The sequence below is a fragment of the Eschrichtius robustus genome, chromosome 15 (assembly GCF_028021215.1).
Source record: "Eschrichtius robustus isolate mEscRob2 chromosome 15, mEscRob2.pri, whole genome shotgun sequence".
Lineage (NCBI taxonomy): Eukaryota > Metazoa > Chordata > Mammalia > Artiodactyla > Eschrichtiidae > Eschrichtius > Eschrichtius robustus.
This window is the reverse complement of record NC_090838.1, coordinates 88,293,739-88,319,452: the sequence shown is the minus strand read 5'-3', so window position 1 is coordinate 88,319,452 and position 25,714 is coordinate 88,293,739. Positions and strand designations below refer to the sequence as shown.

Sequence of the window (25,714 nt, the reverse complement as noted above, 5' to 3'; positions counted from 1 at the left end):
AGTCTTGAAATCGGATATTGTGAGTCCTCCAAGGTTTGTTCTTTTTCAAAAATACTTTGGCCATTCTAACTCCTTTATCTTTTCATACACATTCTAGAAATAGCTTATAGATATCCACAAAATATTCTGCTGCAATTTTGATTGAGATTGTACTGAATCTACAAATCAGTTTAGGAGAACTGGTATCTTAACAACATCAAATCTTCCAATCCATGAATGCAACATCTCTCCATTTACACAGGTCTTTGATTATTTTCGTCAGTGTTTTATAGTTTTCAGCATATAGATTCCACAAATACTAAGTGTTTCAATTACTTTTATGGGGGGGTACTGTAAATGGTACCATTAATTTTTTATTTTTACTGTTAATTGCAAGCATATAGAAATACAGTTGATATTTGCATACTAGCCTTATCTATCATCTTGTTAACCTCACTTATTAAGCTGTAGGATTTTGTGGGGGGTAGATTCCATGGGATTTTCTATGTAGACAATTGTCATCTGTGAATAGACAGGTTTACTTCTTCCTTCCAGTCTGCATGCCTTTCTCTTTTTGCCTAATTGCCTGAGTTAGGACATTCCAGTGTAATGTGGAATGATTGTGATGAGAGTGGATATCCTTGCCTTAATCACAATATTAGTGTTTATTAGTATTCAGTCATTCACCAGTAACTGCAAATTGTTGTATGTTTTTTGTAAATGTCTTATATCAGGGAAGGAAGTTCCCTTCTATTCTCAGTTTGTGAATTTTTATTATATATAAATGGTGAATTTTGTCAAATGATTCTTCTCCATCTATTGAGATGATCATGTAGATTTTCTTCTTTTGTCTATTAATATGGTGAACTATTTATTGATTTTTAAATACTGAACCAACCCTGCATTACCAGGATAAAACCCACTTGGTCATAATAGATTATCCCTAAATATAAATATACATAATTATACGCACATAAACATAAATATTTATATAGTTGACCCTTGAATAACACAGGTTTGAACTACACAGATACTTATACTCAGATTTTTTTCACTAAATACGTATTATAGTACTAGAAGATCCACTGCTGGTTCAATATGTGGATGCAGAACTGTGGATACAGAGGGCCGACTAGAAAATTATACACAGGTTTGTGCCTGCATGGGGAGTTGCCCCTAACCCCTAGATTGTACAAGGGTCAATTGTATTGCTGGAATCAAATTGCTAATATTTTGTGGAAAAATTCTGCATCTTTGTTCATGAGGGATATTGGTCTACAGTTTTCCTTTCTCGTAAAGTCTTTGTCTCACTATGATATAAGGGCATGCTGTCCTCATAAAATGAGTTGGGTAGTTCTGGAAGATAATGTTCATAACTAGCAATATTTCTTCCCTAAATATTTGTTAGAATTCCCAAGTGAAATCATAGAGGCCTGGAGTTTTCCTTGTTGGAAAATTTTTTTTAACTTAGATAAAATGTAAATAGATATAGCAGTATATTTTTTAAATAGATATAGGACTACCCAGGTTATGTATTTCTTTGCATGTTGGTAGTCTGTGTCTTTTAGGGGAATGTGTACTTGCTATATGCTTAGTAGTTACAGGCTAAAGGCTATGGAACAGACTGAAAAGGTAACCTGCTACACAATTCAGCGTAATTATCTGAAAATATCTGCAGATACCCTCTCTAAGAACACCTTTTGAGCTCAATGAATAAGTTTTATATTATTCTAGGTAATGAATGTGGTAAATAATATTTACCTAACAAGGTGGCTTTCAAAGATATGGTGAGACGTAGCATGTAGTATCTTTTCAATGAATGCACTTGTGGAGGGCCGTTAATGTCAGGCTAAGAAGTTTGGACATTTTTATTAACAGACAATAGGGAACCCATAAGAGGGCAAAAACTGGGCAACACTATGAAGAATAAGAAAAGAGACTAGGGCCAGAGATGCCACTTGAGAGACCATCTCTTCCAAGCCTGTCCTAAAGATTGATGCCAAGTTCACAATTTTAAATAATTTTCATCTAATCTTGTAAATACAAGTCAAACTACTCCATAAAACAGCATTTCTGAGATTGGCAAATTACTCCCTACGTGGTCCGATCCCAATTTCTCCAAGAGTTCTTCCAGCCTGTCAGATAGCCACCAGTCAAATCTGATATTTGGGTGCTAGTTGTACTCAAATTTGTTCTTTACTTTTGTTTTTTAAAAAGCTATATCCCCAACTGAGAATAAGACTTTCTGAAATCTAAGTACTGTGTTTCTCTACATTTACTGCTCCCAGCTGACCATATAATGCATAACAAAGAGCTGGTCACACAGATCAATTAAATCTTAGTTCTAGGACCTTGGACAAGCTGTTAAAGTTTTCTGAGTCTCCATTTTTTCATCTATATGATGGGAATGAAGATATTTACGAGGAAATAACGTCAAAGGTAACATCAGGTACATATTAAATACATAATAGATGGTAGCTCTTACTTTAATTACACCGTAAGCACCAAAATTACTATAATATAAAAATCTGTGGAATGTAGGGACAGGACATTAAGAGAGGTCCCAAAATATTCTTCTCAAAGGAGCAAAGACACTATTTTAAATCATCTTACCTGTCAAAAACATAATTGATTAAATGTTCAGATTATGGTCTCTGAACTAAAAGGAACCAAGGTTCCTTGGGTAAACAGTTGATTTCAAGGTCTAGAGGAGAAAATGTGCAAGATGAACCTGAGATATCTCGTGGTGTTAGAAAGCAAGGAAGAGGTCCAAGAATACTGTAGTCAAGTGAAAAAGTCACAGGGACCAACGTGAATGACTTCCTGCTAGCCAAAGATGGTATAATTTGAGTATCAAAAACATAAATGACTTTAGGAGATGAAAATGTATCAATTATATAAAACTCCATTAAGATAAAATGATATACATGCAAAACAAAATTAAATTCACTGGTCACCTTTGGAGGTTAAGGGGACACCAATTTATTATTTTGCTAATTAGTAAAGAAAGGGAAAGAATTAAGCATATATCCTGGTTTTCCTGCATGAACTGTATTTCAGGGAAAGCTTTTCTTTAGAGAAAGATTCTAGCTAATAAATGCAGAAAGAACGACAGACTATCACAATTCTGCAATTCCTAACGAAGTACTGGATATAGGCAATGATCACCAATTGGAATTAAAATTATTAGATGAAAAGTCAATGAAGAACTTTTCTAATGGACAAGGCTGCCAATAGCTAAACTCACTGATCAATCTTGACATCACCAGAAGGCAAGCAGATCACATGCCTCCTCACGTGAGGCACTAGGTGGTAAAGCACCACTAAGAAGTAGCCAAACTGCTAGATCTAAAAAATTACAAGGTATAGAGAAATAAGTTAGCCAACACCAGGAGAATGCAAATAGACAAATCCAGAATAGGAGAAATTCTAGGAAAAAAATCCAGTATCTTCAACAAATAAATCCATGCCAAAAATAGGGGTGGTACTGGTATCAGTGAGAGACAGACATTATCAACCAAATACAACACATGAATCTAATCTGGATCCTGATTTGAACAAATCAATTATAAAAGACATTTTGGAGATAAGTGGAAAAAACTAGACATGGACAAAATCAAGATATCAAGGAACTTTGCTTAATATAATAATACATACTACACTTATATTAAAAAGTAAAATGTCCTTATCTGTTAGAGATACATACTAAAGTAAAATGTGAGTAAAATAATAATGGCATCTGGAATTCACTTTAAAATACTCTAGGGGAAAAAACTGGGTGGAGGGGGGACAAAACAAGAATGGTAAATGGTGATAATTGTTGAAACTGAGTGATGTCTACATGGGGACTCATTTTACTACTTTGTATTTTCATTTACAGACGTACTATCATTTACACACAAATTTTTATCACAGTATAGACGTCATCTCCCTAAATAATGAAATTATCTCACCTATTCCTTACATTATTATTGGACTTTTTCACAGCATTTTCATAGAATTCTCCTTCTGATTCAATTCTCCTTTTGACCATTATAGAGATATAACTGCATGAGAGAAGTTCCTAGAGCATTCAGTTAATTAAGAACACCACCTACCCTGAGCTTGTAGAAGTTTAAGGGTAGCTTCGGCTCTGGCTCTGGCTTCTCTCTGGGATTTAGTTAAAAGTTTCCCTTCTTTTTTCAAGCGTTCTTTTCTTTCCTTTTCTTTTTGCTTTTTCCTTTCTCTTTTTTCTTGTTCCAATCTTTCCTATAAAAGAATATGTATCAGACAGAAATTGTATTAGCTTAATGAATTACAAAATTTAAACATAAACAACCCAAATTTCTAACAAAGCTCTTGAGATACATGCAAGGTATTATGTTAGGAGCTTCCAAATGAAAGTACTTTAAATGTTGTACATAATGAGTATTAATTAGTATCATATGACAGTAGACTATGTGTTGGCAATGATGCCCAAGCAACTCCTGTCTGTACCTGAGGAAATAAGGTAGGATTTTCTCTACCTCTTCATCTTATTATTTATATCTGAACAATAGTGTAACTGAATTACCATGCAACTAAGAAATTTTTAGAATTAGAAAGCTAGAGGTATTTTATGAGAAGCGGATTTAAGTAAAACACAAAGTCAAAGTCAGCAACTTCACAATGACATACCTCTTCTTTACGCTTGGCTTCCAACTCTTCAAGCCGTTTTATCCGTTCTTCCTCTTCTCTCTTCTGTCTTTCCTCTTCTTCTTTAAGCTTAGCCAGAGCTTCTTGCATAGCCTTAACTGTGGCTTTGCTAGGTCCTTTTTTCTTCTCTTTTTCTTTTTCTTCCTTTTCTCCTTTCTTTTTCTTCTTATCTTTTTTCTTTTTGTCTCCTTCATTGTCATCTACCAAAAAAGAAGAGAGGCAAAGAATATTTTTAAAAGTTGTTTCCTACGGCAATGGTAAGCAAACCCCAGAATGCAGGAACCATAATGGGCCAGGGCTGATGCCAGCAGCAGGCTAAGGGCTTTGGGTATCAAGGCCTCCTGAGCACTTGAGTAACCAGAAGAGCTCCGAACAACCCAGCTGGCCTCCTTAGAAGCTTACAATGCTGGTGCTACTCTGAGTTGTCCTGAGGGATTCAAGAAGACAGGAGGACCCTGTCATCAGGGAGAAGATATACAGTACCTAATGTATCTTCTTAATCCATGGTGTCTGAATTCCTAAATTCTGTAGCTAGTTTTGCTTCTGTAAGATGGGGATGATAAGAATGATGCCTACCTTAAGGGGATAGACATTAGAAGAATAACATACAAAAATATAAATATATTCCAAGGACTCTATAGCATTATGCTAAAGAATGAAAGATTATGAAGCTACTTTCTTGATGGTTCTCCTCAAACATGTCCAGACAGTAAAAATCTGAGTGGTTAAAAAGCTGTGTCGGGCTTCCCTGGTGGCGCAGTGATTAGAAATCTGCCTGTCAACGCAGGGGACATGGGTTCGTGCCCTGGTCTGGGAAGATCCCACATGCCGCAGAGCGGCTAGGCCCATGAGCCACAACTACTGAGCCTGTGCGTCTGGAGCCTGTGCTCCGCAACGGGAGAGGCCGCGACAGTGAGAGGCCCGCGCACTGCGATGAAGAGTGGTCCCTGCTCGCCGCAACTGGAGAAAGCCCCTGCAGAGAAACGAAGACCCAACACAGCCAAAAAATAAATAAATTAAATAAATAAATTTAAAAAAAAAAAAGCTATGTCAATTTTCCCATTAAAAGTTTGCTAGTCTAAAGAAAAATTATATAAATCATTTGATCTTTGTTTTCATTCTGAATAAGGGGGAAATTTAACTAGAAAGCTTCTTTTTTGCTAATTGGTTCTAGTACAAAAACATGCCTCAGTATTGGTTAAAAGATGTTAACTAATTTCAGCATGTTACTTTTCCATTTCATAGATTGAATTAGGTTTTTTTTTTTTTATGAGGTTAGACCTCTTTTTTTTTTTAATTTATTTATGGCTGTGTTGGGTCTTCGTTTCTGTGCGAGGGCTTTCTCTAGTTGTGGCAAGCGGGGGCCACTCTTCATCGCGGTGTGCGGGCCTCTCACTATCGCGGCCTCTCTTGTTGCGGAGCACAGGCTCCAGACGCGCAGGCTCAGTAATTGTGGCTCACAGGCCCAGGTGCTCCGTGGCATGTGGGGTCTTCCCAGACCAGGGCTCGAACCCGTGGTCCCCTGCATTGGCAGGCAGATTCTCAACCACTGCGCCACCAGGGAAGCCCCGAATTAGGTTTTTAAAAACAGGAAAGAATTCAGATATTATCTCACACTGAGGTATCAAAAGGAAGAATAAATTTTTCATTAGGCAACTTCCAGTCTTCATCAGCAGCAAAAAATTGTTTTCCACAGTGAAATTCCGTAAAAATCCTAGTTTGTGCACAAATCATTTGAAAGATATTTTATACTACATACATAAATGTGTAACAATGAAAATCAATTAAAAGAGTACTTAGACCTAATTTTTTTAAGTTTCTTACAATTTAGTACCTTTATAACCAAGGACAAACAACAAAATGACTTTGGAGCATAACGATCAAAACTTAGGCTGATTATGAATCCAAGCCTTTTGCCCTTTCCTCGATATTATTACCAACCTTCAGCAGCTGTGCGAGCCTCTCCTTTCTCTTCAGAGGCAGGAGGTGCTCCAGAATCAAGAGTCACTTTGGATTTTACAGCTTCCTCTTCAGATTTCCTTTGAGATTCTTTTGGTTTACTCTGATCCTTTTTACCAGATTCTAGCTCTTCTTTTTCTTTCAGCTTCCGCAGTTTTGCCTTTTCTTCATCCCGCTTTTTTCTCTCACGCTCTTTCTTTTCTGCCTTCTTTTGAGCCATTGTCTTAATTTTGAAGGAGTCGTCATCTTCATTCCCACTCTCTACATTAGGCCCTGGCTTATTTTTCTGATTTTTTTTCTGTCCTTTCCTGGACTGCAAAAATTCATCTGATTCATCACTACTTTCACCAGAAGAAGGTACTCTCATACAATCTTTAATTCTTTTACTGTTATCCTCATCCTCTTCTGACCCATCCCGCTTCTTATTTGATTTTTGAGCTTTCCCTTTAGGTTTTTTGGAGAGTTTACTAAAATCATCATCATCATCACTCCCAGAGTCCATTTCCACTTTGGGTTTTGCAGTCTTTTTTGATTTTGAATCTTTATCTTCCAATTCTTCACTATCATTATCTTCAAAACTTTGTTTTTTGCCTTTCTGTCCTTTCTTTTTTTTATCTTGTTTTGAGGTGGATTCATCTTCATTACTTTCTGTTGGCTAAAAAATTTCCATTGTTAGAAATAGTAACAGAGTTATACTTTATTTTTTTTAATAATTGAAACTCAAAGTCATGTACTTCGTTAAGTACACATGGAAAAATTATCAAAATAATTTTAAAATAAGGTCGTTTTTACAAGAATATAAAACTCAAGCAAGTACCAGAAGCTAGCCTAGGCCTCAGGCACATCTCATATTCACTGTAAATTTCAGAATCCAGGTGCTCTGAAGCAAACACTAATCACCAGTCCACATTTACTACCTTCTTCAAATGGCATAAAAAGCCTAAGGGGAAAATTGAAAGAAAAAATATCCATCCCTCTCTCATTACTCTGAGGCTTATCCAATTTCAAAGGATGGAAAGGAAGTATCAGTAATATAGAAAACTGCAGGTAGAGTTGGGAAATGTTATATTTCCAAATGTACCAATTTTATAAACAGACAACATATCACAAAATACCTTTAGATTCCCAAATAAAGCATCTTTGTATCTGTGAAAGGTTTTAAACTGCATTATTGATTCCCTAAAAACTGTTTTCCCCCTTTGGCATCAAATTTTATGGAAACTTTAAACTAACACATATATGTTGCTCAGAAGTTTCCAAAAGCAGTCCCTAAAACTGGAGCTAGGAAGAAGCATAAACAGGTAACAACAATCTGTGTTTCACCTTTGCTGTAGCAGTTTCTCTGTCGGCTTTGATGCCTTGAGCTTCCCAAGACAATTCTTCCAGTTCTTTCAGGATATCATCTTCACTAGAAATGGATTAAAACGTATATTTTGAGGTACTGAATTAGTTTAATAAGTAAATCTAGTACCAAAGCTAATAAAAATCAAATATATTTAAAATATACTTACTCAAAATCTTGCTTTTTTTTCTCCTTTTTCTTTTTCCCCTTTGCCTTTTGAGGTTCCTGTTCCTTGGCAGCACCAGCTCCTTCTATTTCTGCAGCCAAGGCATCAAGATCAATGTCATCCTTGGCACTTAAATGAAAACAAAGAAGACCTAAATGTCATTCCAGAGCAAAATAATCTGTCACATTCACTTACAGAGAATTTTTTTTTCACTTTAGCCTTTTTCATGCATTAGCAACCCACTGAGAAAAATCACTTGGCAAGTTCTTTCATGACAACACTTGAGTTATAACTACTCATAAGCCTCTCCGTATCTGCTTCAATAAAGTTTGAGTTACACTCAAACCCAGAAAGAGTTATAATGAACAGCTCCAGGAAGAAAATCTAGGTAATCAAGAAAAGGAAATTCATGCTTGTATTCAAGTAACCCTAAAAAAGAAAAAGAAAGAAAGGAAAAGAAAAGGAAATTCACTTTTGTTGATACCAAAGTTTTTTTGTGAGTGTCTGAATAGAATTATTTATAAAATGAAGAGAAGTTAAAAGAGAAAAAGATTCTTATTATTTCATTATCAATAACACCTAAATCTTTGGAAACCTGTGCATTTTTACTTGGAATGGCAAAAATTTTAGAGCTGAAAGGAACTTTCATCTAGTCTATTATCTCATTTTACCAAAGGGAAAACAAGATGCACAAAGTTTGAATGCTTTCAGCAAAACATCACCACACATCCAAATCTAAATAAATCAGGAATGATTCAGTAAATAAAACACCCCAAAATCCAGAACCAAACCTGCTCACAATCTTTTTACATTCCTGGTTTCGTTTCTGGTTCCATCCCACAATGTTCTCCATCTACCAATATTACTTGGAATAATAAACCAAACTAAGTTCCAGTTAAAACCTACAGAAAACAAAGGAGGTCAGTCTGAGATGTACAAGTAGAAAAGGTGTATGAATTCAAATAAATGATACAATCAGAAAACAAAGACCTCACGCAACATGGCCTCCACTGGTGGATGCCTTGTTGTGAAGATGCTTCACTTCAGTAAAGATAATTCCTAATATGATAAATATAAAGATTATGTAACAAGACACTGAGGACACAGAATTTATCCTCAAGGAGCTTCACAGAAGAGAGAGAGAGAGCAAATGAGTAAAAAACCAGGAATTGCAAAATGCTAAGTGCCATGAATTAAAGGAATTTAATGCTTTTATAGGTGACCAGAATTGAAATGTGCTTTTCTCCTACATTTTTGACAGTGTATTTGAGGGGGATCATAGAACACTGAACCACTGTACTGGTGGTGACTTCCCAAAGCACCAAATCCAGAATGAGAAAGTCAGACACTTCCTAGCAAAGGAGAAACCTAGACCCAAGTTACTGAAGGAGAAAAAGGAGTTAACCAGGCAAAGAGGGTGCATATATCAGACACAATGAGCACAAAAACCTAAAGGTAATAACATGCATGGTGCCTCAGGAGGACTCATAAAAAGGTATCTGAATCAACTGAGAAGCGTTTTGTAGGTTATTGATTTCTTGAGCCCACTCAAGCTCTAGGGAACCAGAAACTGGGGGTGGAAGCGAGGCAGTGTATTTTTAGCAATCTTTCCAGGTCAGATTTGAATGGTTTTTCTTTTTTTATAAATGAAGAAACTGAGGCACAGAGAACTTGTCCAGGATCACACAAGGCAGAGATGGGATTTGAACCCAGGAAGTTCTGATTCCGAAGTCAAAGACAGTAACCCTGCTGGCATAATCAAATTTGCATTTTAGAAAGCTACCTCTGGTATAAATGATAGGGTAGAATCCCAACTAGTTAGGAAGCAGGAAAAGGTAGGAAGCTTTTCTAGCTAATTGGGATGACAAACACACATCTGACTTGCAGCAGTGGCAGGCAAGATGAAGATATATGAGTCAGATAAATACTAAGGAGATCAATCAGCAACACAAATGACCAACTGGTTGTATATAGAAAGGGGGAGGGAAGAATCAAGGATGATGCTCAGGTCTCATCAGGTAACAGAAACCTAAGTCTGGCCCAGCATCAACCATCCGGCCCAGCAGCATGAGATCAACCAGTACCATCTCCAAAGGCAGCTCTGCCAATATTCCACACTACAGCAGCTTCCGAGATAGGGTGACAAGGGAAGGTGGTTAATGATCGATGCTTGGCACCTTACCTCCAAAAACTTGCCAGCCCTCATCTGACTACATTCATCTCATCAAAATAGTTTGTGATTGCCTATACTGCCACAGTATTCATTAACAAACATTTCCAGAATAACAAAACATCGGACTACATCTGTATGCTGCTGAGTTTGAAAAGCTCTTCTGGCTAGTAATAGATATTAACAGTTTCTGAGTGCTTACTGTTCATCAGGCATTGTGCTGACCAATCACCAGACATACTATATGTCATTTAATCCTCATAACAACTCTATTAAATTAAGCTTAAAGATGATGATACTTTATAAAAGGCATCCAGCTAGAAAGTTACATACCAGGAACTCAAGCCCAAATCTGACACCAAAATTGTATTGACTTCCTAGAAAATGGGAAATACAGTAATCAAGTTTCCGAAAATTATTTGACACAGGTACAAAATATATCAATGATATAACAACATGCTTAACAGTCTTTACCTACCATGGTTTCTAAAGTGTTCTTTCAATGTGTACTGAACTTCCTACCCCTGATGCAAGAGAATGTCCTAAAATGTCAATCATATTACAAAAGGACATGAAAGTGACACATAACATCAGTTATTTAACTTGAGACTTTAAACTATACTCTACCTACATTTCAGCCCTACTTTTCTACCCACCCATTACATACTACTGCTTAAAGATTTCAGTAAACCAAGAGTCAAATCTACAATCCAATCATGCTGATAATGAAAGCTTTAAAACCTTTAAGGAATGTGTAAGAGTATTTTTATGTAGGTACATCCTTCTGCAGATCATTTCCCCTTTATCAAAGCTACAGTATTCTTACTAATATTTGCCCTTCCAGCCCCAATCCTTTATTCTAAACTTACTGCAGACTTCCGGAAATAAAAGGCAATTTTCTATGGTATTCAACTCAGTGTTTTCATAGGCCACATTCCTCCATCATCAGGACAGAAAAAATGTTATAACTTAATGGCCTTTAAAAAATGAAGCCATTGGGACTTCCCTGGTGGCGCAGTAGTTACAAATCTGCCTGCCAATGCAGGGGACATGGGTTTGATCCCTGGTCCGAGAAGATCCCACATGCCACGGAGCAACTAAGCCCGTGTGCCACAACTACTGAGCCTGCGCTCTAGAGCCCGCACATCACAACTACTGAAGCCCACACGCCTAGAGCCCATGCTCCGCAGCAAGAGAAGCCACCGCAGTGAGAAGCCGGTGCACCGCAACCAAGAGCAGCCCCTGCTCGCCGCAACTAAAGAAAGCCCGTGCGCAGCAACAAAGACCCAATGCAGCCAAAAATAAAAATTAATTTTTTTAAAATGAAGCTGTTAAAAATATTGCATAGGTAGTTTTTTTAAGAAACAGCCAAACTACTGTCTAAAGTGGCTTCACCATTTAATATTCACACCAACAATGAATGGAGATGTGTATTTTTTCCACATCCAGTATTTAGTATTTTTCCACATTCAGCTGGTATTTAGCATTATGGCTACTTTTCCTTTAAGCTGTTCTAATAGATGTGTGGTGATATCAAGGTCTTCCTTTTCATTTCCTTAAAGGCTAGTGAAGTTAAACATTTTTTCGTGTACTTTGCCATTCATATACATTCCGTGAAATGTGTCTTCATATCTTTTACCCTTTTCTAATTGGATTTTCTTTTAATGTTGAGTTTTGAGAACTCTTTATATGCCCTTTATATGAGTCATCAGTCAGATATGTGGTTTACCTATACTTTCTTCCAATTTGTAGCTTGTCTTTTCATCCACTTAACAGGGTTTTTCAACCAGAGCAAAAATTTTGAATTTTCATGAGGTACCATTTATCAAGTTTTTTTCTTTATGCTTTTGGTGTCATGAAAAAGAACTTTGCACCAACTCATAGGTCCTGAAGATTTTTAACTATGTTATATTACAAAAGTTGGGTATTTTAATGTTTTGTATTTTGATCTTTTGCCCATGGTTATCCAACTGCTCCAGCAACATTTCAACTATCCATCCTATATACATAAAATTGCTTTTGCACCTTTGTCAAAATCCACTTGGCCATACTTGTACGGGGCTATTGCTAAGTCCTCTATTCTGCTCTATTGATTTATGTCTTTCCCTCTGACACTAATAAACTGTCATGATTAAGGTAGCTATACAAAAAGTCTTGAAATCAAAGTGATTCCTTTTATTCTTCATTATCAGAATTGTTTTATCTATTATTAATTCCTTCAAACTTTTCAAATAAATTTTAGAATATTCTTGTGTGAATTCACAAAAAGAATCTTGCTGTAATTTTTTTTAATTTTTATTCTTTTTTTTTTTTTAATTTTTGGCTGCGTTGGGTCTTTGTTGCTGTGCACGGGCTTTCTCTAGCTGCGGTGAGCAGGGGCTACTCTTCGTTGTGGTCCATGGGCTTCTCATTGCCGTGGCTTCTCTCGTTGCAGAGCACGGGCTCTAGGTGCGCGGGCTTCAGTAGTTGTGGAGCACGGGTTCAGCAGCTGTGGCACACGGGCTTAGTTGCTCCACGGCATGTGGGAACTTCCCAGACCAGGGCTTGAACCCGTGTCCCCTGCATTGGCAGGCGGATTCTTAACCGCTGCGCAACCAGGGAAGTCCGTCTTGCTGTAATTTTAATAGCAATTGCATTAACTGTATGTGAATTTAAAGAAAACCAACATCTTTATTGAGTTTTCCAATCCATGAACACCATATTTCTCCATTTATTTAGATCTTTGATTTCTTTCACCAGTGTTTTGCGATTTTCACAAAATTCGTATTTAATTTTTAAAGTAATCTGAAGTAGTATTTTTAATTTCTGTTTCTACGTACTCATTCCTAATATACAAAAATGTGACTGAATTTTTTTATGTTGATCTGGTATACTGCAACCTTGTTGAACCCACTTATTAGTTCTTTGCACTAAGCAAGGAGTTATGATTTGAAATTAAAAGTACAACCCACCCCCCCCCCCAAAAAAACTAGACTTCATCAAAATTTAGAATATTTGCTGTGCAAAAGACCATATGAAGGGAATTAAAAAAAACAAGCCACAAAGTGGAAGAAAATATCTGCAAACTACATATCTGAAAAAAAAAAAACTAGTATCTAGACTATGTAAAGAACTCTCAAAACACATCAGTAAAAACCCAAACAATCCAATTAGAAACTGGACAAAAGGCATGAAAAAACATTTCACTAAAGAGTATTTACAGATGGCAAATAAAGGATGTTCCACATCAACAGCCATTTGGGAAATGCAAATTAAAATCACAATGGGACATCACTACACCATCAGAATGTCCTCTCCCCAAACAACACTGATAATAACCAGTGTTTGTTGCAGATGAAGAGGACCTGGATCACGCACACATTGCTAGTGAAAACGTAAGCTGGTACAGCCACTCTGGAAAACAGTCTATCATTTTCCTGGAAAACTAAAAATGTACTTACCATATGACTCAGCAATTGCACTCATGCACATTTATCCCAGGGTAACAAAAAATTGATCTCATGCAGAAACTTGTAGACAAATGCTTGTAGCAGCTTCATTTGCAACAGCCAAAAACTGGAAACAACCCACATGTCCTTCACGATGGGTGAATGGTTAAATAAACTGTGGTTCATCCCCATTCCACGGAATACTATTCAGCAATAAAATGGAATGAACTATTGATACATGCAACAACTTGGATGGATCGCAAGAAAATCAGACTGACTGGAAAGAAGCCAATTCCCAGAGGTTTATATACATACATGATTCCACTTATAAAATTTTTTATTTTCAAAAATTCATATAGGTATAGAAAAGATTCATGGTTACTAGGGTTTAGTGAGGGGAGGTGCACAGAAAGGAGATGATTATGGTTACAAATGAACAACATGAGAGATCCTTGCAATGATGGTCTGCATTTTGACGGCGGTAGTAAATATACAAATCTGCACATGTGGTAATACTGTATAACACTAATCACAAACATACACGTGTGCTAGTGCAAGTGAAACTGGGAAAACCTGAATACGATCAGTGAATTGTATCGGCATCAATATCCAAGTTGTGATACTGTACAGTTTTACAAGATGTTATCATTAGAGGAAACCGAATAAAAGACACAGAAATCCCTCTGTATTAATTCTTACAACTGCATGCGAATCTATAATAATCTTAAAAGTTTAATTAACAAAACTGAACACTGTTTAAAGGAGAAGGCAAACCTCATACTGAGAAAAAAAATTTTTGCAATACATATATCTGATGAAAGATTTGTCTATAATATATTAAAAAAATCTCTGTGACCCAACATTAAGGAACACAATTTTTAAATGGGCAAATGATTTCAACACTTAACCAAATGAGATACAATGATGGGAAATAAACACATGACAAGATGGTCAGTATCACTAACTAATAAGGAAATGTAAACAAAATCACAATGAGATGCCACCACACAGCCACCAGAATGACTAAAATGAAGGGCTGATAATACTAAGTGTTGAGAGAGGATGTGGAGCAACTGGAACACACCTCTAGAGGGAATGCAAAACTGGCACAGCCACTTTGGAAGAGACAGTTTGGCAGTTTCTTCAAGTTAAACATACACACTTACCATATGACCCAGCAATCCCACTCCCAGGTATTTACCTAAGAGAAACGAAAACATATGTCCACACAAAGACTTGTACTCAAATGTTCACAGAAGCTTTATTCATAATCACAAGAAGCTGGGAAAAAAAAAACACTAAATATCCAATTACCAGATAATTCATAAACAAATTGTCATCTACCCACACAAAAGGATACTACTCAATGATAAAAGTAAAGAACTAATGTTACACACACCAACATGGATGAATCTCAAAAGAGATTATTTTAAGTGAAACCCAGCCAGCCAATAAAGGCTACATTCTCTATGATTCTAGTTATACGAATTTTTAGAAAAGTGAAAACTACAGTGACCCGCCACAAAACACAAAAGCTACAGTGATTTTTGGCCAGAAAGGACTGCCTACAAAGGGTCATGAGGGAACTTTTTGGGTTAATGGAAACATTCAGTATCATGATTGTGGTGAAAGAAGCACAACTGTATAATTTATCAAAACTTATTAACTCCACACTTTAACTTTGTGTATTTTATGTCAATTACACCTCAAAGAAGAGAATTTAAATTTCTAGGGATACTATAAAAATGGATGAGAAGTTACAGAATGGATTTATCAGTTTACTGAAAACAGTTAAGGTTAAAATTATATATACCTAATATAAGTCATTTTACCCATTTTTATAAGTTATGAAAATAAGAATCAACATATAATATTTTTATAATACCTCAATTTTTATTAACACAATGTAGTATGTAACTAAAATGACGTTACTGTGAAGGAATCTTTTAAAAACATGGTATTTCTTTATTAATTGTATGTAAAAGGCATGTGATCAACTTTGGTGCTTGGCTTTTTGGAATAGTCAAATAAAAATCATATATAAAAATAAAAAATGAGACACTTCACTTTGAGATCAATACACTAAAGCCTTTTAAATATACATAACAAAAAAAAAGTTCACTGTAAAGAAGTAAAAGAAAAATTAACTTGTTTGCAAATCTCCTCTCAGTTCTGAACTTGGCAAATTTCATTTATTAATGACAGACATTTTCCACTAAAAAGTTGTCTGATTTAAGTTCTACAAGAACATAGGAAATCCAACGCTTTCCCAAATTATTCCACAATTCAAAATCTCCAAGCTTCCTAGGATTCTCTCCTACCAACCCCTCTTCTCCAATGTCTCTTTATTTTTACCCTCTGAGGAGGTCTTACATCCTGGCTCAAAATTTCTCTGACACTGAGAGGTAGGGGTCTATGCCCCTCCCCTTTAATATGAGACTGTGTCACTGTTTACTCAACAGAATATATGGCAGAAATGATGTTACAGTTTCTAAGCCCAGGCCTTCTACTTCTGGGCTCTTGAGACATTCACTGCCAAGCTAATGAGGATGTCCAGGCCACATAGAGAGGCCAAGGATAGGTGTTCCAGCTGACGTGCCAACCAACAGCGACTATCAACCACCAGAAGTGAGTGATGTGCAAGCGATGTAGCCTTTAAGATGACTCCATCACAGTCATCATTTACCTGCAACCACATGGAGACCTCCAAGCAAGACCAATCTTGAGCTCAGTCAACCCTCAGAACCAAGAGAGAGGATGATTTTTGTTGTCTTAAACAACTAAGTTTGGGATGACCTGTTATGATACAATAATAACTGAAGCACTCACATATTTCTTTCTGTTCCTAATGGATACCAGGGCCTACAGAAGTAGAAACCACACCAGTCCTTCTTCTCTCCCCACCCCCAACTTGACCAAAAAAAATTAAAAAATTTTTCATAATCTCTAAGTACTGAGGGAAGAAATGGTGATATCTAACCCTTTTCACTTTACTTTGGTTTCTGCTCCTCCCCTGAAACAGGCTCAATAAGAGCAAACAAGAGGAAAAACATAAGGAGGAATCCCATTCTTTACTCCTAACTCTATCCCAGCAGTGCCAGTAGCAATAAAGGAAACAGGGAAATCTAGTCCTGCCTTCGCCATAAGATGCCTTTTAGCATCTCTTTTCCTCCAACCTCCATCTCTTCTTACCCAGCACTCCTTGACAACAGTTACATATACAAACAGGAAAAACAAAAGAGGGAAAAGCCCAGCAGTCATTGCTCCTCACTAGCTCTCACCATTTGCACAACCCAACAGTTCTCACTCCCCACTCCCTCAATGGAGTTCTATCTTAAGCACCACAACCCATTAATAAATTCAGAGGTACCCAATCATGCCTTTAAAAAAAAAAAAGCCCTCCGAGCTTAAAATTTCCTTATGAACTGGGCCTTGACGTCTTTAAAAGGGATGTGAAACCATACTGCGTTGTACAATGCAAGCAAACAGAATGTATCTTATTACCTTCCATAAAATTCAGCCTAGTTCTCCACTTTCTAAATACCTCATAGTTGAAGCGGTAAGAATACAAAAGCAAGTATAAGCATCATCTTATAGACCTCCAAATATACATAATCTAAGTTCACACATTTTTATGGATTCCAATGTGTTTAACTATAAAATCAGTTTAGGGCAGCTTTTTCCAACCAGAGCGTGTACCCTCAAAGGGGGCAGGTGAGATGGGTTAGGAGGGGGAAACGCAGGGTTGTGGGTAATTTCAGAAGACTGAAAATTCTCCCCAGTAACTTTTATCTGTTTAATTTGTTTTAATTTTAATATGATAATAGATTTAAGATGAACATTCCATGAATCATATGGATAGACACTTTATCACAGTTCACTGTCACAGAATGTCAACCAAAGCTTTTGTTTACAAACCTCCACTAAGTTGTTTCACATTGACGAAAAAGATCAGAAGCAGACTTAATATGTAAATTAAACATTTTAGCCAAGAGAAGGTGCTATAAAACAAAGGTGAAAATCATTAGTTCATACTGAAAAAGATTAGAAAAATTGAGTTCTTACTAGTATATGCATGCTGAACTCAAAAGAAGTCCATTATAGGAGGCAATACTTTCACAATAAAATGGTGATTTAGATCCTGCTACTCAAAAGAATAATTCCAAGATAAGCAGCATTAGTATCACCTTGTTAGAAATGCAAAATCTTAGGTCCCACCCAAGACTTACTACATCAAAATCCCCATTTCAACAAGACCCACAGGTGAATCACACGCACATTAAAATATGAGAAGCACTGGTTTAGAATCAATAAAACACTATCATTCACATCAATGCTGCAAATTTGAACTTCAAAAATTTTTATATTTGTTACTGTTTGATATAAGTGTATTTAGGGTTTCGTAACTGCATAAGAGGTAAGTTTATACTTAGTTTTGGGCCTGAAGAGAGAGAGAGAGAGAGAGAGAGAGACAGAGACAGAGAGAGAGAGAGAGAGAGAGAGATAAGCAATATTGATAACCTAAGTCAACATTCTCAATTAACACCTTAAGGACACAAGTTATGTTCTAAATTAATTGATTAAATTGAGCACTTCCGGCACTCACAGATAGTGAACTCATAATCTTTGTATTCCGTACAAGTAACTCTGGTCCTTAATACTGTTAAAGGATTCTTCCCACCTAATTTCCTTTTGTAACACCTGGCATAACCAAACAAATATTAATAAAATTTTGATGCAGGTAACTACTCTCAGGAGAGGGTACTTCTCACTTGCTGAACAACACCATCATTAGAATGGTCTGGCTGCACCTGTGTGCAGGCAATAGCTAGGCAACTGAAGATCTTGGATACTCTTTATCATCAACCCTTGCTACTCAAGAGACAGAAACATACAGCACACTGCCATTCCTTCCAATCTGGCTTGCTCTCCTGATGGCAGATTTAATTAGAAAGGGATCTGGAAGACATATGTAATAACTTTAGGAGGCAAATTTGAAATCTCAAGGGTAGCATTCCCATACTTAACCTAAACTTCACATTCTCCCTTCATCTCCTCACTGTATTATCTGTGCATATGCCAATTTGCTATATTAAAATGTAATCTCCTTTGAGAACAGAAAACTCCTTTTTGTGTGCTCAATTCACCTCCCTTTTTTAAATATTTATTTATTTATTTATTTATTTTTGGCTGCACTGGGCCCTCGTTGCTGCACACGGGCTTTCTCTAGCTATGGTGAGCGGGGGCTACTCCTCACTGCAGTGCGCGCGGGCTTCTTATTGCGGTGGCCTCTCCCGCTGTGGAGCACGAGCTCTAGGCGCACGGGCCTCAGTAGTTGTGGCACACAGGCTCAGTAGTTGTGGCACACGGGCCCAGTCGCTCTGCGGCATGTGGGATCTTCCCGGACCAGGGTTTGAACCCATGTCCCCTACACTGGCAGGCAGATTCCCAACGACTGCACCACCAGGGAAGTCCCCACCTCCCTACCTTTTACAACTAACAACCAGCAGGGAATGTAACACATTCTTAACAGGCACTATTAAAGAAAAAGCCCTATTTTAGAATGGCAACCACAATTTTCATACAATTAGAAAGGCTCACCAGTTTCATCACTGAGGCTTAATAAAAACCTTGTCTACCACCATAACAATTACTATATTTTGATCGTAGTAAAACTACCAAATTAAATTTTCTGAAATAATAAATTCAAACACCAGTTTAAAAATCCCACTGAGAGAAAACTACAACTACATTTTATTTACCTAACACAGACAAGGATCCTTTGTATGTGAATTTTCCAAATGAATGGAAACGTATCATTCTTTTAAATTTATATTTAAAATGTAAATCTTTCTTATAATTGATTATGTAACCTCCTGAAATATTTACAAATGTCTGGGGTTGTTTCAATATAATGGGGAGAGGGAAGAGGAGAGTGGGTAGGATGCAGATGAAACAAGGTTATCTGTGAATCAGTAATATCTGAAACCAGGTGATTGACAGGTGTGTTCACTAAACTATTCTGCTTCTGTATACGTTCGAAATTTTTTATTTAAGAAAATTTACACTATAGTAACCAAAACAATGTGGTACTGGTATAAGGATAAACATCAAAAGAATAAAACTGTCCAGAAATAAATCCATTCACCCATGGTCAATTGATTTGACAGTGGTGCCAAAACCAATCAATAGGGGAAGAAATAGTCTCTTCAACAAATGGTGCTGGGACTATATCTCCACACGTAAAAGAATGAAGTTTTGGACCCCTACCCCACACTATATACAAAAATTAACTCAAAATGGGTTATAACCTAAATGTTAGAGCTAAAACAATAAAACTCTTAAGAAGAAAACATAGGTGAATCTTCACAGCCTGGCATGACTTAACAGTAGATTTTTAGATACAATACCCAAAGCACAAGCAACAGTAACAAAAATTAAGTGAGCTGGATTGTATCAAAATTTTAAAACTTTTGTAAAAATGATACTATGTCAAGACAGTGAAAAGACAACCCACATAATGGGAGAAAATATTTACAAATCATGTACCCTGTAAGGATCAAGTATCCTGAATATATAAAGAACTCTTAAAACTCAAGCGAAACAAGCTAATTTAAAAACGAGTAAAGGACTTGCACAGACCTTTGTCCAAAGATATACAAATGACCAATGAGTACATAAAAAGATGTTCAACATCATTAGTAACCAGGGACATGCCAATCAAAACAATGAGACCAATCACTAGGATGACTATTAACGGGAAAAAAAAAAAAAAAAAGGAACAGAATTGTTGGCAAAGATATGAAGAAATCAGAACCCTTGTACATTCTGGTGGTGCTGTAAAATGGTGCAGCCGCTGTAAAAAAGCTTGGTGGTTCCTCAAAAAGTTAAACATAGGATGATCTACCACTTCCACTCCTAGGTATATACTATACTCAAAAGAACTGAAAACTGGTACTCAAACATCTAGACACAAATGTTCATAGCAGCACTTTTCACAATAGCCAAAAGGTGGAAACAACTGAAACATCCATCATCGGATGAATGGATAAACATTATGAGGTATACATACACAGTGGAATATTATTCAGCCATAAAAACAAAATGAAGTACTGATACATTCTACACATAGATGAACCTCGAAAACGTGCAAAATGAAAGAACCCACACACAAGAGGTTATACATGGTATGATTCCATTTATATGAAATATCCAGAATAGGTAAATCAAAAGACACAGTATATTAGTGGTTGCTAAGGGCTCAGAGGAGGACAGAAAGGGAAAGTAACTGCTTAATGGATACAGGAACTCCTTTGGGGGTGATGAAAATGTTTTGGAACTAGACAGAGAAGACTGCACAACACTGTGAATGTACTAAATCTCACAGAATTGTACATTTAAAATGGTTACTTTTATGTTATATGAATTTAGTCTCAAAAAAATTTCACAAAACTGATTACGTGTTTCATACCAACCTGAATGGGAGTAAACTAATATAATTTAGCACTTCAGTCATCATTCAGGAGTGACAAGTTTGTAGGCCTGCAAAAGCATTTTGTTCTTAAACCAAACAACAGCACAGAATGCAACTGCTACTTACAAGTCTCTCTAATAATTCCCCTCCATTCTAATTACCAATAGTCTGAGATAACCAAGTCCTGAAAATTCTAAGTTCAGAGTGAGAACGTGAAAAGAAGACTTACACAGACAAAAAAAAAAAAAAAAAGAATAACTTTAGCCAGATACCTATAATGAAAGTGTAACTTTTAAACATTATGAGCCACACCACAATGAAATGCAGGGTGAACCTCCTCTGCAACCTGGTTTGAAAAGCCATTGTGGAGTTGGAAATCTGAAATATGAACTGGATATTAAATATAAGAGAATTTGTGTTAATTGCACTAGGTGGGATAAGGGTATTATGGTTACATAAGGAAACATTTAGAGAGAAAATGTCAAGATGTCTATAAAATAAAATACATAAAGCAAAAACGAGGACAAAATACTAGTAATGATTAAATCTAGGTGATGAGTATATGAGTTCATTATACTATTCCTTCAACTTTTCTGTGTGCTTGAAATTTTTATAATAAAAAATTAAAATTTTAAACTTTAATCCCAACATTTCATTTTTTAAGACTTATTAGCTACTAACATGTCTGAAAGAGAAAATCACTTTTCATAGTCATTTTGTTCTCTTAAATTCTTAAGAGAACAATGGATAATCCAGTAAGTATGTGCCTTTTTCCCCCCCAAGGTTCATTCCTGACAAGTAATGCCTTTAAGTAACATCCAATCTTAAGTAAAAGGTCACTGACCTGAAGTGGCGGATTACAAAACAAAATACCAGACACCAGTACTACTGTCCTTGTACTGTTTTACAGGGCTTTAAATATTGACTTTGTATATGCAAGGTAAAATTTTAAGTCAAACCACTTAAAAAAAAAATAGAAATAGCATGTATAAACTCTAACCCAAGATAAGAAGGGGGAAAAATAGAAACAAAGCATTGCAGAATTGGCACAAATAAAAAACAAACCAGGATGGCTGAAATAAGATCAAATATATCATAAATCACAAGCAATGTGTAAGTAACTTTAAACTCTTAAAGATGTTATCCAATTGATTTAGTAAGAATTCAATTTTATGCAGTTTATCCAAAGACCTCAAACAAGTACATAGAAAAGTTAAAAGTTAAAAAAAAAAAATTAAATCCTCAACAAAACACTAGCAAACCAAATCCAAGAACATATAACAAGGATTGCACACCATGACCAACTGGGATATATCCCAGGATTGCAAAGTTGGTTCAACATATGAAAATTGATTAATGTAATCCACCATGTATAAATAGTATAAGACACAAAAACCACATAATCATCTCACGGATGAAGAGACAGCAATGTAACAAAATCCAACACCCATTCACGGTGGGGAGGGGCGGGGGGAAACACACCTAACACACTTAATGCGAAAAACTGAAAGCTTCCCCCCCACCCCATGATCAGAAACAAGACAAGAATGTCCATTCACCCCATTCAATACAACACTGTACAGCAGGATCTAGCCAGAGCTTAAGGTAAAATGAAGAAATAAAAACCATTTAGACTGGAAAAGAAGGAGAAAACTATCTGAACTTGCAGTGGCAGGACCACGTACATAGAAAATCCTAAGGAATCCACATACACAACAAAAAAACATTCACGCTAATATGAATTCAGTAAGATTGCAGAACAGAAGATCAATATATAAAAATCAACTGTATTTAAACTGTGCACTAGCAATAAACAATCTGAAAATGAAATTAAAAAATAATTCCACTTATGATAGCATAAAAAAAATTAAATGTCTCAGAATAATTTTTTAAGAGTTGCAAATGTTGTACTCTGAGAACTACAAAAATCATTGAAAGAAAACCTGAAGACCTAAATAAGTGGAAAGACATTCCATGTTCATGGATCTCAAGGCATAACATTGACAATACTCCCAAAATTGATCTACAGAAGAAATCCAATCTCAATCAAAATCCCAGCTGCCCCTTTTTTCTTTTTTTTTTTTGCAGTAACCGAGAGAATCTAATTGTAAAATCTGTATGGAAATGCAAGGAACCCAAAATAGCCAAAACAATCTCAAAAAAGAACAAAGAGAAATCACACTTCACAATTTCAAAACTTAATACCAAAGCTGTAGTAATCAAGACAGTGTGATACCGCCATCAGGACAGACATACAGATCAATGGAACAGAACTGAGAGTCCAGAAATAAAATCCTACACATATGGTCAATTGATTTGATCAAGGAATTAGAGGAGTAATAGTCTTTTTTTTTTAAAATGGTGCTGGGACAATTGAATATCCACACGCGAAGAATGAAGGTGGACCCCCACCTCAGACAGTATAAAAAAAATTAACCCTAAATGGCTCAAAGGTCTAAGTGTAAGAATTAAAACTGTAAAGCTACTAGAAGAAAACATAGTAAATCTTCATGACTTTAGATTTGGTGATGATTTCTTAGATCTGACATCAAAAGCACAAGCAACCAAAGAAAAAAATAGATAAATCAGACTTTTTAGAAACTTTTGTTCTACAAACGACACCACCAAGAAAGTGAAACAACAACCTCCTATGGGAGAAAATAATGACAGCCCACAGAATGGGAGAAAATATTTGCAAAGCATATCTGATAAAGGATTTGTATCTAGAGTATATAAAGAACTTATTCCTCAATAATAAAGAACTCAACTTCAAAATGGGCAAAGGATCTGAATAGAGAGTTCTTCAAACAAGACATACAAATGTCCAATGAACACATGAAAAGACACTCAACATCTTAAGCCATCATGAAGTGCAGACCAAAAGTCACAATAAGATACCACTTCACACCTACTAGAATGGCTATAATCAAAACGTCAGATGATAACGAGTGTTGAGGAGGATGTAGAGAAACTGAAACTCCAACGCACTGTTGGTTGGAATATAAAATGGAGCAGCAGCTTTGGCAGTTCCCGGAAAAAAGGTTAAACTACTTGGCAGTTCCTAAAAAAGTTAAAACATAGAGTTACTCTACGACCCAGCAATTTCACTCCCAAAGAACTGAAAACACAAGTCCACACAGAAACTTACACACAGGTTTTTTTTAGCAGTATTATTCATAGCAGCCGAAAAGTGGAACAACCTTGAATCCACTAACTGATGTATGGACGGGTAAATAAAATGTGGCACACCCATACAACGAATTCTTAGGACATGTGATTCTAGACTCACAAAAAATTCCAACTACTACACTATCGTCAATCACATCTATTAGTTTCACCAGAGCTCAGTACCTGAAACCTAATGACACCAATTTAATTAACACAGTACTTATTGTATCTTCAGAGACTGTTTATATAAGTTTACAGTATGAAGAAAGTTTCAAAAACAGAAAAACCAAACACTATTTTAAATCTCAATAGAAAGTATCTTTCTATCACCAAAGGGAGATTTGAAAACCAATGATTCTAAACAATGACTGCTACCTGGGTGAAAAGTAGGGATTCCTCTGAAAAAATGTACCTGAAATTTTATATACCATGTCTGAAATGGGAAGGAATGAAACATTAAATCATCACTGTTTTCACTTTAAACAGACAGGCTATGAGACAGGCAGTTACTCAACTAAGGTTAAGTGAGAACATTTTTTTAAAGAAATTCTGGCACTGATTGACCTATGGACAACGGCTGTCATTCTTCTATTCTCCCTCCTTTGTTAAACTGTTCCTCTTTAACAGTTGCTTCACCAGTAAAGATCCTTTGGAAAGTCTACATTTTGGAATAGCAGGATTTCTTAAATCAGCTAGTACAGCACAGTTACAAAAAAAAAAAAAAAAAAACCACAGGTTCTGGAGTCTGGTTTGGCATAACAGCTGAGAGGCTCTAAGCCTCAAGCACATTATTATGCTAAATCTGTTTCCTCTTCTATATGTTATAAAGTAGTTCTTTTATCTTTATACCTCTCCCTTCCTCCAGATTCTCAAACTGGTTACAGCATAGTTATTTCTTCTACACTAAGTGTCTTCATTATTAAAGTTACGTAAATACTGTGATTACTGCTAGAGCAAGTAGTATACTGCGATTATTTCAATAGTTCAAAATACCTGATTTGAAACTTCTTAACAGTACATATTTGACACAAGGCATAAGTTAGAAAGGGAGGGAAAAAGGAGTCATTTGTGTGTCACTAACTAAAACATTTGAATGCTGCTGTAATGTGTTTAATTTTTCTCCCTGGTCTCCCCCTCTGTTATATATTATCACAAACTAATAACCAAATCGCAATTAAGGCCTCATCCTTTAATAACACCTACTTTTAATAATAAGAGAGAGTTAAGTTGGTCAGACCATCTTGAAAAAAAGTTTTCCTACATTAACAGCAACCAAAACTATAAGATACCTAGGAATAAACCAAACAAGAAATATCCTAAAGGTTCAACCGAAGAAAATAATAAAGTTTTACTG

The 25,714-nt window shown here is 36.1% G+C and overlaps 1 protein-coding gene across 1 annotated transcript in view; it reads right to left on the bottom strand.

Moving 5' to 3' along the window:
- The window catches only part of EIF5B (eukaryotic translation initiation factor 5B), a 75,891-nt gene that overhangs the window by 44,756 nt on the left and 5,421 nt on the right, over positions 1 to 25,714 (bottom strand). Inside the window, exons 2-6 of the mRNA XM_068564998.1 lie at positions 8,124 to 8,249; positions 7,936 to 8,020; positions 6,595 to 7,267; positions 4,636 to 4,853; positions 4,077 to 4,227 (exon numbers count right to left, since the gene is read on the bottom strand). Of these exons, the coding sequence (XP_068421099.1) occupies positions 4,077 to 4,227; positions 4,636 to 4,853; positions 6,595 to 7,267; positions 7,936 to 8,020; positions 8,124 to 8,249 (1,253 nt within the window). The remainder of the gene's footprint in view (positions 1 to 4,076; positions 4,228 to 4,635; positions 4,854 to 6,594; positions 7,268 to 7,935; positions 8,021 to 8,123; positions 8,250 to 25,714) is intronic.